This window comes from Petromyzon marinus, chromosome 46 (genome assembly GCF_048934315.1).
Source record: "Petromyzon marinus isolate PM22_M1 ecotype Great Lakes invasive population chromosome 46, UKy_Petmar_22M1.pri1.0, whole genome shotgun sequence".
NCBI lineage: Eukaryota > Metazoa > Chordata > Hyperoartia > Petromyzontiformes > Petromyzontidae > Petromyzon > Petromyzon marinus.
In genome coordinates, this window is record NC_133712.1 from 13,120,826 (window position 1) to 13,135,285 (window position 14,460).

The 14,460-nt window shown below is 46.9% G+C and overlaps 1 protein-coding gene across 16 annotated transcripts in view; it reads right to left on the reverse strand.

Moving 5' to 3' along the window:
- HUWE1 (HECT, UBA and WWE domain containing E3 ubiquitin protein ligase 1) overlaps nt 1-14,460 on the reverse strand; it is a 93,794-nt gene that overhangs the window by 53,800 nt on the left and 25,534 nt on the right. For 11 of the 16 annotated variants that reach the window (XM_076074202.1, XM_076074204.1, XM_076074201.1 and 8 more), the window contains exons 15-23: nt 13,953-14,061; nt 13,147-13,245; nt 12,052-12,153; nt 11,269-11,349; nt 10,212-10,318; nt 9,794-9,974; nt 9,494-9,585; nt 8,323-8,549; nt 1,027-1,084 (exon numbers count right to left, since the gene is read on the reverse strand). In XM_076074202.1, coding sequence (XP_075930317.1) covers nt 1,027-1,084; nt 8,323-8,549; nt 9,494-9,585; nt 9,794-9,974; nt 10,212-10,318; nt 11,269-11,349; nt 12,052-12,153; nt 13,147-13,245; nt 13,953-14,061 — 1,056 coding nt within the window. The remainder of the gene's footprint in view (nt 1-1,026; nt 1,085-8,322; nt 8,550-9,493; nt 9,586-9,793; nt 9,975-10,211; nt 10,319-11,268; nt 11,350-12,051; nt 12,154-13,146; nt 13,246-13,952; nt 14,062-14,460) is intronic. The other 5 variants (XM_076074203.1, XM_076074208.1, XM_032971366.2 and 2 more) reach the window with 3 other exon arrangements.

A 14,460-nucleotide genomic window follows, 5' to 3' on the forward strand; every position in this document is an offset into this window, starting at 1 on the left:
GCAGTGTGCCAGGATACCAGATGTTATCCCGTATTTCAGTGTAACCAAAACAAAATGCACAACAGCTGAACGGAATAGATACTGCATATTAAATTCTGCATAAACATTGTTAAATATGAAATGCCACCAAAAAAAGTAAACACCCAAATGGGAAGTAACAAACAATGCTGACTGTGGTAGATTATTGTATGGTATTTCATTTCCGAATGTATATTTTAAGCGCAGGTCATCGACCAAATAAAATAACCACTGCTTACGAAAAATAAAACCTATTACTAGAAAAATATTAATTTATATCAATTCATTTGTTCATTTTGTGCAGTAACAGCAGTCGTTCTTGACATAACCAGTAAAAACAAAACAATTTAAACCACAACGGATTAATTACCATCCTCCTCATTTGAACGCAATTAAAGCATTTCCCAAGCTGGCACACAAAGGGGCAGGGGAGGAGGCCTCTCTTTTCACCACCCGTGAAGGAAGCTGGCACCGTTTGAATGAGTGGGCACTGGGATTTATTTTTTTTACCCTCGCGGGAAGAAAAAAAACGGGCAAAAAAACCCAATCTGCATGCGGTGCCCGACACAAAACGGCGGCGTGCCAGCCTCGCCAAGATGGCGGCCAGCCGTTTCCCGCGCGCGTATCTGCATTGCGCTAGTTTTGGTTTACGTTGACGTCAAATTGTGCCCCCCACCCCCTCCCCTCCCCCCCTCAAAATGGACACAATGAACGCAAGACCTTGTTTTAAAGAAAAGAAAAAAAAACGAATAAATAACGTGTTTGGCGGAGAAAAACGAAGCGGACGCGGCCGATTTAACAAACAAGAAATTTGTCGTCGGGTTTTTGACGACGTCGAAGGGATCTGCGGATCGTTGCGTGCCGAAGCGACATTTCATTTGTATAAGTGCGCAACCGTGGCCGCGCGCGCCACCTTCGCCAGCACCTATTTCACCCGCTTTCTTTCGAGCGAAAGACTCTTCTCGGGATGGCTCGCCGTTTACCGATCCGCCGCTTCGCGCAACTCACCACGTTGAGGATGTAGTCCATGAGGGGGATCGGAAGCCGCTCTTCGGCACCAATGGCCCTGCAAGAAATAACACATTTTTTTATTTGGAAGAAACCGGCGGGGTCGGGGGGGAGAGAAGCAGAGCGCCGACTGCGATGGAAAACCGCACGTGGAAATAACAAACAAAAAATAAAACAGCGCGGCAATCGGCGGGGAAGTTTCGCGTCGGCGTTGGCATCTAAACAAAGAAAGTTGTCTTTTTGATCAGCCTCAAGCTGGCGCTCGCAAAAAACAGCGCTTGGCGCCAGCTCTCGACTGGGCACCAAGTCAAGCGCATCGCGCCCCGGCTGCCAAACGGGAAGCGCGTACGTCACTTTCCAAACGCGCTGCTGCTGCTGCTCACACAGATGGGCCTACGGAGCATCGTTCGCCGTGCGCGCATAAAAAAAAAAACACAATGCAATTTGTTTTACATCAGCTGGCCCTCCTTCCCAAGCTCGTCTCAACGTGCATTTGTACGAACCAAATTGTTACTGTGGTACATTTCAAGCAGTACAGTACTTTAATTCGTATGTTTAAAATAGATGATATGATTGTGGTTCTATTTTCCATTCATTCAATGTTTTTTGAGTAAAAACTCACCCCCACCAAAGAGGGCATCGCAATACTTTACAGTATAAATTAAACTAAGTTAGACCTACTACTGGTGCTACTTTGGTACATTTTATGGTGCGGATCCTGGTGATGAAGATGATTATCATAGGTTTAGGATATTCTGACATTGACAATTATTCCGTTGTAAATGTTTATTCTGGAGATAAACTGAAATGATGCCGACTCTTTTGCTGCTTAGTAGAATTATTTTGATTACCATGCTGAGGATGTCTTCATGATGATAACAATGTGAATAATGCTGCTGCTGTTGTTGAGAGTGCCCAGGGATTCTTTGGAAGCTACTTTGGTGCCCCGGAAATTCACAATCTGTGGGTTTTGCCGGCCCGTGTGGAAATGTCCACAAACGTAGTGGCCACACGGCTCTTTCCCAGTGAAAGAGAGCACACGCAAGCTCTGACTTCAAGCCGAGAGAACGAACACAATTCCGCCACCGAGCGTGGACTGTGGTACCTGGGGCATTTAAAGCGATCCCGTGGGTTGCGTCAGTCTCGCTACCGTGCAACTTGTTTGGATCCAGCCAATCATCCGTCGGTAGGGGGGGGGGGTTGATAAAATAAGCACCCACTTCGAGGGAAAAACTCTGGCCATTCTTTTCTTTGTACAGAATACTGGCTCACCCATTACGGGAGTGTGGAATTTCTACTCCTGGATTCAGGATCAAACAACTGTAAAGAGTAACACCAAGTACTTGTAGGTGGATAAGAGAACTCTAATGAATTTCTGTTCCATTGGAACAGAAACCGGAATCGTTATTTATACTGGAGGAATCCGATGAGCTATAAAGCTCTTTTTCACAGATGTCCAGTCTGAGAAGGGTGACCCAAGTTCAACTGAACAACCCTTTCGGGTTTAACTCGTTTTTGAGTCTGTCTTACATTCTCCAGATATGTTACACACCACTCCCCCCCACAACAGCATGGCATTATCATTCGATATTTATATATTTTAAACCATGTGATGAATGTAGCAACTTTTAGTGAATGGGTTTGGCGAGGCCAGCACACTATGTACAGCAGCCTTGTCAATCCACGCCCAAAATGTTGTCTATCATGGCGGTTGTTTGACCATACTTCACAACACTGGCTCGTGTAGGCTGGTGAACGAAGGACCCAAGAACAGTTCAGTTTTTACTCAACCACTGATGTTAGATATGGCTGAAATAAAAACATTCTTACATGTGCGATTTGACACTGGTATCACGAGTATAAAAAAAAAATCAACATTAACAGACGAATCTATGTTTCATTACACCCCAGGTTCGGTATATATTGCGCATACCATTTCACACTTATTGCAATACATTAACATCACAGCTGTTTGCCTACAGTGGTTTTATATTTCATGCACATGGTTCCTACTGTGAGCCATTGTAAACGTGTGTACGGAGGACAGGCACCGAATTGTAGGATGTTAATTGCTTCCTATAAATACACATGACGATGACTACGATGATGTTCATGATAGTGGGGGCTTAACTATCAACACAGAACCACACCAACAGCTAGCTAGGTGCGGTGGCACACACGCCTCGTGAGCCAGCGCTTTGGGAGGGCAAGGGTTCGTGGACCACACAGGGTCGTGAAACTCCAGCCCACGATGGCAGCAGCAGAGCAAGTGGGGTTGTGTGAACCTGTGTGGTTCATTCTAGATTCATTACCCAGCTCCGGCATTGTGTGTCTCAGCAGCCGTGTCTGCCGCACATTTCACGAGGAGGATGTTATTAACATGGTAATATCCCAATCGCTTCGGTGCTGCAGCACAACAAGAGTAGCTCCACTCCCCCCGCCACTCCACACCCCCCCCCCGCCCCCTGCATCTCTCCTCCCTGGCTCCTCCCCCCCCTCTTACCTTATATAATCGCTTGTCACAACCCGCTCTCTTTGCCCACTACAGCAATTTTGCCTCGTGCTATGGTTGTACTACTGATGACGAACGCTTGTGTTGCTTCCGAAATGTCGCGATTTATTTTGTATTTTTTTTTCACCTACGCGACTTTACCGAAAGAACCAGAGTATGGAACCTGTGTGGTCCTTATGAATGGTATTCTATCACATGCACGGTGTTTTTTTTTTCAAATACTGCCATTTCCCCTCGATACGCTAACTTATAACTTATTTGGCCAACATCCCAGTCCTGAAAAAAAGTGTTCTGAAGCTCAAACAACACTTTCTTTGATTGGCGACTTATTCTACACAGCACCTGACGCTTATTTCTTCAGAGTCCATCCCTATGTCACTACACCAAGTCAACACCACACAGTGACACGTGTTTATAACTGCACATTGGTTTTGGAGCACATTCAAAAGAAAAGGGATTGCGGTTTACCACTGGTACAACAAGCACAGCCAAAAATATATAACATGGCGAGTGTGTTTTTCACCTGTGTTGCGAGGTTTCGCATTGATATAATCGTTGCTGAATTCATGCGAGACAAGACGATCACGACGATGGCGATGACATCTACACAGGATGCCAACGGCTGCTGTAACGATTGTCATTGACCGCGAGCGTTCGGTGGAAGCGAACCGATATCGTTTATACGAAATTTATGTCAGCTAAGGGAACACCGGCGAGGCATTCTCAATGCAACGTCAAAGTGAATGGAGATCCAAGGGAGCGGAGCAGTCGCAAAACCTGCCGAGTCAAAGTTTTAAAGCGGCTTTCAAGAATTTTTTCAAACATTTAGTCTCCTCAATTATATTCTTACCTTTCCATCGGCATCCTGTCAAGACAAACATTTCCATTTAACTTTAATGGGCAATGTAATTGAGTGACCGTGTGTCGTCTTGGCGTGGGTCTGGGATTGTTGATTATTTATTGCCTTGCCCCAAAGCTTGCATTTTGTGTTGACAAATCGGCAGGAATTTGTGTACTTGTGCAATTTGTAAGTTCATATAATTATTTTGTGATTGGCTGACCTTTTCCCTATGTTGCACTCATATCGTCTTTTGTATTGTCTGTTGATGTTACTCGGTGACCCCGCTTCCCACTGGACATATGTGAAAAAAGATCTCAATAGCTCATAGGATTCTTCCTGGATAAATAGATTCCGATTAAAAACTATCAAGTGAGCAGTGCCCAACCTCTTGCATAAGAAAAACAAGTCTTGCAAGATGACATTATACAAAACTACCTATGAAGTCACTTTAAATCGGCCTTATATTTGTACGACGTGGCAAGCCTTCACACAGTGTCTTCGTCGCACGTCAAACCAACCGGAATGTTAGAAAAACTCTCAAGAGCTGGAAGTGGGCGAATTAACCGCCTACATTTAACACGACGCGTTTAATGTGTTATTCGCAGGCGACTGGGCTGGGATCACCAATTCAAAATCTGGTTTAGTAAGACGGCTGAAACCCAACTTTGAAGAAAGGGTCACAACAGCGGTGCAGCCTCGGTGCTCGGACCCCCGCTCTCCCCTGCCGAGACGCCCGGATGCGACGAGCAGATTCTCAAACGATCCATGCTGGAGCATCCCGTTATCTCTTGATTACTGGGCGTATACAAAGCCTCATTCGATCGCTCTCTCTCTCTACACCCAAGGCGGGCGCCAACGACCCGCCACACCAACCTACCATATATTTATATAAAACACACAATATTAATGACAAACACAATTATTAATTTGTGTATGTGTGCCCCTCAGTTTTGCGGCATTTTGCCAAACACACGACCCAACTACCCTCACGCCATCGCAACAATGGTCAGGTGCCATTATATTGAGGGATTGCTGTGTTATCTTGGTGAGGTTTGGGACTGTTTTGGTGTTGTTTTTGCTGAATTGCCCAAGCTTGATAAGACGTCTATAATTGATATATTTAACATTTCTAGATATTTAGCGACTTGCCTACTATTTTCTCGATTTTGCACTATTGTTTTTTTGTACTGTTTGTTGTTGTCATTTGACGACCCGCCCCTTACTGGGCACCTGTAAAAAAAAGAGCTTCACAGCTCATTGGATTCCCCCTGCAGTCTAAATAAATATTCTGACATCAATTCTAGATTTAAAGCTTTCGTGACTGCTAGGATCCATACTCTTTGGTTCTATTGGGTAAAATCACGTAGGTGAAAATAAAATAACAAAAAAAATAACAAAAAAATCACGACGTTTCGGCCACAACACAAGCGGCCTTCATCAGGTGAAGGGACTAGACTGTCTGGAGGACAGCGCTGGAGTGGAAGAAGCCACGCTCAGATCACGACCTTTAAGCTGTGTGAGAAGAAAAACACCATTGAAATGGCTCATTGAAATAGCTAAGTTAAAGTATACACAACCTCAGAGGTACCCCTTGACAAAGGAATTAGCATAGATAGAATTCAGTATTGAAATAGCTGAGTGATTAGCTTGTAACTGGTCACAGAAATAGCTATGTTAAAGTTAGAGCATATACATTCACCGAGGCACCTAGTACTCATCAAACAGGAGAATTTAGCGAAACACAACCACGCTCAGACAGCGGACCTTTAAACTGTGTGCGAGCAAACAAGGTGTTCTGACAAAGAAATTAGCATAAAAATTTGCATTTGATTGGCGGATTTTCGGAAAGAGGTGGTGTATGTGCCGGTGGACTTGCCATTTGGCGCGGGGGGGGGGAAGGGGGGGAGGGAGAGTTTACCTATTGATGGTGTGAAAAGGGAATTTATAAGAGCTGCGAAAGTTTGGGGTACCACTACTTGAAACATATACTGTACCATTGAAATTAGTTTAATGTTTAGTTCGATTTAGAACATCTTTCCAATGGTTGCTTAATTTGAAACCATCCTCTCAGTTGAAATTGTGTCTGTAGATCTGAATTGCTTCATGAACAAATCTCTGATAAAAGCCCGTGGGTTTGCAAAGAACCTTGGTATCGGAGAAAATTCTATCATGATTCCCCACAGCGTTGTAACAGTGATCAGCCACGGCAGAAGAATTTGTTTTGCCATGTTTCAAATCTGATTTGTGCTCGTGAATTCGGTCAGAGACATGTCGCTTTGTCTCACCGATATAGCAATCACCGCAGGTTTACAAATTGAGTTGTACCTGCGGTGATTGCTATATCGGTGAGACAAAGCGACATGTCTCTGACCGAATTCGCGAGCACAAATCAGATTTGAAACACGGCAAAACGAATTCTTCTGCCGTGGCTGATCACTGTTACAACGCTGTAGGGGATCATGATATAATTTTCTCCGATACCAAGGTTCTTTGCAAACCCACGGGCTTTTATCAGATTTGTTCATGAAGCAATTCAGATCTACAAACACAGACAAAATTTCAACCGAGAGGATGGTTTCAAATTAAGCAACCATTGGAAAGATGTTCTAAATCGAACTAAACATTAACCTAATTTCAATGGTACAGTATATTTTTCAAGTAGTGGTACCCCAAACTTTCGCAGCTCTTATAAATTCCCTTTTCACAACATCAATAGGTAAACTCCCCCTCCCCCCCGCGCCAAATGGCAAGTCGCTAAATTCTCCTGTTTGATGAGTACTAGGTGCCTCGGTGAATGTATATGCTCTAACTTTAACATAGCTATTTCTGTGACCAGTTACAAGCTAATCACTCAGCTATTTCAATGCTAAATTCTATGCTAATTCCTTTGTCAAGGGGTACCTCTGCGGATGTGTATACTTTAACTTAGCTATTTCAATGAGCCATTTCAATGCTAAATTATATGCTAATTCCTTTGTCAAGGCACTTGGTGTTTTTCTTCTCACACAGCTTAAAGGTCGTGATCTGAGTGTGGCTTCTTCCACTCCAGCGCTGTCCTCCAGACAGTCTCGTCCCTTCACCTGATGAAGGCCGCTTGTGTTGTGGCCGAAACGTCGTGATTTTTTCGTAATTTTTTTGTTATTTTATTTTCACCTACGTGACTTTACCCAATAGAACCAAAGAGTATTCTGACATCACCCCAATTCAGGCCCCCCCCCCCCCTGTACACTTACTATACTCTCACACCATCACAGGACTCTTGTTAATGCAAGCACCCTCCACCCCCCACCACTAACCAAAACTCTCACACCATCATAACAGCTACCTAATTCACCTAACCCCTTTTTCACTCGCCCTATTCTCACACCATAATCTAATTGTATTCCAATTTAAATACAGAGAGCACCTTCACTCAAGACGTGACAGCTTACAAATCGATGACAGAATGGAATGATGTAGTTGACAAGAGCGTGCTACAAGGATTGAGGAATGATTGACAGCGATAGAGGGCACAGAGGGTCACACGAAGGGGTAGGCCAGGGCGAGTGGAGGAAAGATCATGAACACCAACCCAATGCAGGTAGTTCCTTCTAACTCTAACCCTACAACACCGATAACCCAATGCAAGCATTCCTGTACCCCCCCCCCCCATCACTGAACCTCGAGTGTGCAACTGTAGTCATCCAGGACAGACCGTACAACATATAACGGACGCAATGCTTGATCCATAAATACGAAGGAAGACATCGCGATAATACACTCCGTTGGCTCCTCTGAACCACCGGAATGTGAAATTGAAGTTGTTGCTCTGCATCCATATCAGCCGCCATACAACAACAAGAAGACTGAAGCCTATTGGAACACCATCACCGCACACCAAGAAAACGCGCCACCCGCTCGTCATCGCCATCACGAGCCGCGAGCTTCTGCCACACACACTCACTGCGGGCTGGCCTCAGGCTCCGCAGGCTGGCCGGTGCCCGGCGCGTTCTCGTTGAAGCTCTGCATGGCCGAGAGCTCCTCCTCCTCCTCGTCTTCGCTCGACGCCTCCTCGGCCGCGTGGCTGGGTCGCGCGGGCGGCGCCGCTGTCGCTCCGTCCACCTTCTGGATCGACGGCTTCTGGCAGACGAAGTGCGGGTTGCGCCCCAGCGTGCAGATCTCCTCCAGCAGCTGCGTGTGGCCGGCGCACGCGAGCGCAGGAGAGAGCGGGCCGGGGGACACGTGTCACACGTCAGGTTGGGTGGATGGACAGGTGGACGGACAGATGGACAGAAGCTGCACGGATAGATTTGTAAACTGGAGGCAGCAGAATTTACAATTAAATTTTTCGGTAAGTTATTGATGGTCAGTGCCGGAGACTGACGTTTAATTATTTTAATTTGTCCTTTGCTAATCCAATGCTGAATGAAGACCTCCCCACACTGTGTCCGGTTGTGTGCATTGTTTGACCATACTTCCAAGTTGATCAGTGGCGGTTGGTGAAGGTGGGTTGTCGCCCAGTACTGATTTAGATATAACGTCGCCACTGATGTTTGCTTCGGTCGGAAATTAGAATCAGAATATTTATTTATACTGGAGGAATCCGATGAGCTAAAAAGCTCTTTTTCCACAGATGTCCAGTAAAATTCAGACGGGTGACCCGAGTAAGGGGCAGCTCGCTGGCTGGCAGGGGGAGGAGTGTCTCGCCCGGCGAGACAAGCCATCGGAGACGTTAAACTTTAATAGGTGCTAAAGCCACAGCCATGCCTGGTGTTTACAACTCGCTGTCAACACCCCCAAGATAGAGGCACTGAGTAAACAGAGCAATAAAGGCGGCAATAATGTAAAAGAGTTTATCGTTTTTTTTACCTCTGGGAGCCTTACGGGACAAACGTAAGCCACGTGGATGAGAGCGGCACACACAAGTCGCCAGCTTGGATTCAGTGATCAATTCAGTTTTTTGTCATAATGTAATTTACTCACAAGATCTCCATCAAATGGGTTGCTTGAGAATACCTCAGCGTTCTGGTCAGTGGAGCGGAGGCTGGTGAAGGGCAGTGGGGGGAAGGAGGGGGTGGGTCCTAGGATTGGTTCTGATACCACTTACAAAACCTTATTTGTTAAAAGCCACACACCTTGATGATGGCGGCTGTGGCGTCGGTCTTCAGGGACGGCTGGTGTCTCATAAGCTCATCCACAGCACTGCCCAGGTTTGACGCCGTGTCTCCTGCAACAGCACACGGCGTTCAGTTGTTGGTGCAATCGATGCAAAAGTTGAAGCCGAGTAACGCAGGAGGACACCGGTGGAAAAACAATGGTAAGACAGTGACAAGGGATGGAAACAATTCGGGGAGGGTCTTTGCCCAAACGTGGCTAGACACATGCCGATTAAACCACCGTGGTCGGCACCGCCGCCGTCACACGTGCCATCTCACCGAGGGGGTCGGAGCTGCGGCGGCGCCGCATCGCGGGCAGGTAGTCGGGCGACAGCAGCACCTTGAAGAGGCGCTCGAAGGGCTGGCACCGCACGAAGGACTGCAGGCCCCGAGCGTTGAGGCACAGGGCGCTGAACACGTTGGGCAACGAGCCGAGCACCTCGCGCGTCGCCGGGACCTGCTTTCGCGTGTGCGCACGCACGTAGATGTACACGCACGTACGCACGTACGCATGCACACAAGAACACACACAGACGCACACGGACACACATGATCCCAAATCACGAATTCATGAAATTGCCGAAGGTGCAGATTGGTATATGCCTGACCCGTTACGCGTCTAAAGAGTATAAAAGTATTATATTTTTAGGGTGCATCTTCCATGAACGTGCCCGGCGCCGAGAGTGTGTAGACTCACGTCTTTGATGAGCAGGGCATGCAGCATCACGTCCGTGAGGCCGTTATCCTGCAGCGAGGAGAGAAGCGACGGCTCTTGGAACACGAACACCGTCACCACCTCGGTCGCTGCGGAACACACGGCCAGTGGCCAAGACCCAGGTTAAAAATGGAAATGCGTCGACGAAGACGTGCGTGTCCGCTCCAGCGTTAGACATGTCCGGGTTCAAGCACACCACCACCACAACAATAACAGTCAATGGGTCTTCAGGAATTTGCAGTTACAACAGCCGGTGGTCGAGACTAACGACGAAGCCGCAGCGAAGGAGGGGGAAACACGCCGGCGCGGGAGGATTGCTGCATCGTGAGACTGTGAGAGGTGGTGGCTGCTAGGGGAGAGCTTCATCCAGGAGCGGATAGAACATACTGATGATATGCCAACTACCTTCGGTATGCAGGAGACAACCACCAAAAAAATCCCCTTCCGAGTCAATTTAATATATTCTTATTCATGCTAGGTAGTGCATATCATTATATGCTATGCAGAGATCGTTAGTCGCATGCCAAACAATTTAAGTCAGACCTGGAATATGCCAATTTCAAAAACTTAATTAAACGATGGTTCTCTAGAACCATCAGTGATTAAGCTGAGACCATGAACTCACTGCACTTGAGAACCCAGTTTAACCACGGATAGTTGAAACATGCATTCACATATAGGTCTCTCCACATAGCCAGCTCAGTGTTCTAAAGGTTCTGTGGTTTTAGCATTAAGTACTTCGTTGAGCTATCATGTGGCCAGGTCGCTTCTGAAAAAGCAGCGAATAAGCTCAGCAGGCTTTACTTGATTAAATAAAACATGGTTTAGTTTTTAAAGTGATTTGCTTAACTTTCCTATACTTTGCATTCCTATCGCGTTTTTGTATTGTTTGTTGTTGCAATTTTCTGACCCGCCCCTACTGGACATTTGTGAAAAAGAGCTCTATAGCTCATCGGATTCCTCCAGTATAAACAAAGATTAAATCATCACAAGATGTGAAAGTGTAAAAACAATAAACAAATCCTACTGAAGAAGTTACCAAGCAGGAAGAGGGAAGGCCCGTAGTACTCGGCATTGCTGATCACGTGCTTGAGCGAGGTCGGCAGCGACTGGTCCATCACTGGAATCAAGAAAACAGCCGACACATCTTGACACATCTCTTCGTGGAGAATTCCCCACGGAAGCAGATACACCAAAAACTACTTCTGAGATTCCTTCAAGCAACCTCTTGCCCACACAGAGCGGAGGGGGTGGGCATCACTTACTCACTTGCTCTGCTAAAGAGAGTAATGTTTGTCATATTCCACTTGATAATTATTCATCCACGGCACTGGAATACAGCCAAATTACATCCTGATCCAAATACCATGTTGCAGGGGTGGTCTCCTTCACAGCTGAATCTCAGAACGCGCAAGCAATTCAACGTACATTTTCTTTAGAGGTGTAGCGCCGTTGTTTTTAAAGACTGTACTCACCACAGTGAACTGTAGCGACATGACCGCACTCTATGATAGCTGGAGTGAAACTGTGCCATACAACCCTTCCGACAAGGCCTTGTGGGAGCCTCGGTACCGATAAGGTTATTTTAGTTTCGTTATTCTTCCGATTAATTGCAGTTCAGCTGAAATCCAAATTGTAACCCCGGCCCTCAGCGGTGACAGCTCTTCGACCACCCATCCAGATCCTTGACACGACGTTTTTAAGGAGACCGATTCCAAGAATTCCACCCGAAAGGAAGGCAAAGCTAAGGTATTGTGGCACTCGCCCTGGCCTACCACCCCACTCCAAGCAGGGGGGGGGGGGGAAGACCGGTGACGCTCACCGTGCCGTATGCTGTCGGAGAAGGCAGGGTCTGGTATCGCTTTCTTCAGGAAGTTCAGCATGGACTTGAGGAGGGCGGCTCTCTGAGGAATGCACTGGGCTCCTGTGGCAAACCAAAACACGCACGGTCATCACGTGAGACCGACAAAATCTCAATATGACTATTACGCTTTTTATTTTACCCAGGAAAGCTTCACCGAGTCTCTAGACCTTTTCAGGAGGGTCCTGCCAAGTGTTTCGTAGCAGTAGGGCCCAGACGGAGTAATTTTTAGCGTTTGTACGTTTGGCCATAGAGGATATATTGTAACTGTTTTGCTTATAGGAGGAAACAGTAAAACCTGGAGGAAACCCTTGCACAATAGGGTGGAGGACAGCATGCAAACTCCACACAAAGGGAATCGAACCCAGTTCCCTTAACACCTTTAATGCACATCTGTTAACACTGCGCCACCCTGCTGCCCAATGTGCATGCTGCTGCTTCTGGCGCCGTATTGCACGCGGCAAGTTTCTAGCCGATTTTGTCGAACCAGGTGAACGTTCAAGAGACCACGATGAGTCATTTGCAAGAGAAACCCGGGTCACCAAAATGACAAAAGCAACCACGTAAAAACAAAGTACAGCACTCAAGCAAATAGAAATCGGACCAAAAACAATCAAATACCAACGAAAGCAATTAAAACCTTGTTATAGAAGAAATTGAAAACAGTGCACACACATAAATCAACGTTGAGCTAAACTAACGGGAAGCTGTGAGGTCAAGAGACCATCATCAAAAGCAATGTCGTGCTGTTGCCATTACACCTTCAAATTACTTCTTTCTGGGCAAATGTGTCATGTGACCTTTGTAACGGCCTTAAGAAGGAGAAAGATTGCTACCTTGCCAAGCATTAATGGTAGGAGAGTGCCAAGAGGGCAGTAGAGTAAGAGAGGGGAGAGGTAGGCAGGGGCAAGTCCATGCAGGACCTTGCGGACGGCCGAGCGGAATATGAAAATTGAACGATCGGATTGGGGGCCAGTGGAGAGATTGAAGCATTCAGGAAACATGGTGGTCCATTAGTCAGGCTCACAAGGCAGACACACAGCTGTTACCCCCCACCTGGTTTAGGGTTAGGAATATACATCCGAATGTCGCCTTCTGCCTTTCCGTCCGCCGATGTAGACGGTCCTGGACTTCCTTCCATTGCAACGTCCACACCTGGGGCAAGCGACAAAATCGAAAAATTCTCAACGATCGATTAAATCTTCACCACGTAAACCTCACAAGCAATGTGTTAGCTACGCATACACTAGATCCTCCATGGACTCACACCTAACTAGCTCTCCCCCCTTTCATCCCACACTACTTCCCCCTCCACACATACTTCAACCTCTCCCCTCAATTTACACCCATCTACACACTCTCCTCCAACAAGATTTCTGTCAAAGCCCCCAATTCATCTTTGCTCAGCAGGAGGTTGCTTAATTTCCTCTGCTGCCTCGAAAAAGTCTGGAACTATCATCCACCACCTGGCCAAATCAAGATCTTAGATTATTCTTATGGCAAACTGTCTCTATAAAATGCCCAGTTTATGTACAGCGATTTGAGACGCATTTGCATTGAGACAGTATACAAATCCACAACCCAAAAAACTTCTATTATGGGCACATTGTTATTGTGAATATTCTATGCGAAACACCAAGAAAATTACGTCTTTACACAACCACGGTAACAGTAACTGGCACACCACATCCATTACACCCGTCTCTCTACCTGTGGCTACTAATCGCACGTGGCCACCAGCGACTGGGTAAAATAATTTGGCGACAAATGAAGCCCTGTTATCATCTCAATGCGACCGGGCGATGCAAACATTGGAATAATGCGACGGTGGTCAAAAGCAGTGGGGGCGGTGAAGGCCGCACCACCTTCGCTCTCCGTCTCCATGTCGTCGCCGTCCTGGTTGGAGCTCACCGTGCGGATCCTCGGCCGCACCACAAAGGGACACTCCCGCCGGCAAATCTCCACCTCGTGCTGCGGCCACGATGACACACGCACGCACACACAAGCACGTGCACACACACACACACGCACGCGCACACACATGCACACCGTCGCCGCAATTAGTTGCCGGAGACATGGGCGGGTGTTTGGCCAGATGGCGGTAGTGCAGCAATGGTTTGTTGGATCCATCCGCGTGAAACTTTGAGCATTACCCACTCATGTGTGGTGGGCTTCCTCTGGGTTCTGTGGTTTTTACCTGCATCAAGCCAATATTTTTAAACATGTGGCCAATCGTATTGTTGGTCTCTCTCAGCGCACTGCTGGCTCTAATAACACACCGAGTTATCTCAGTCTACGTCTTCATTCAGACGCTCGTTTTACTAACGAGTTAACGCAGGCAGGCTGAGGGGGTCAACAAGGAGGGGGGGG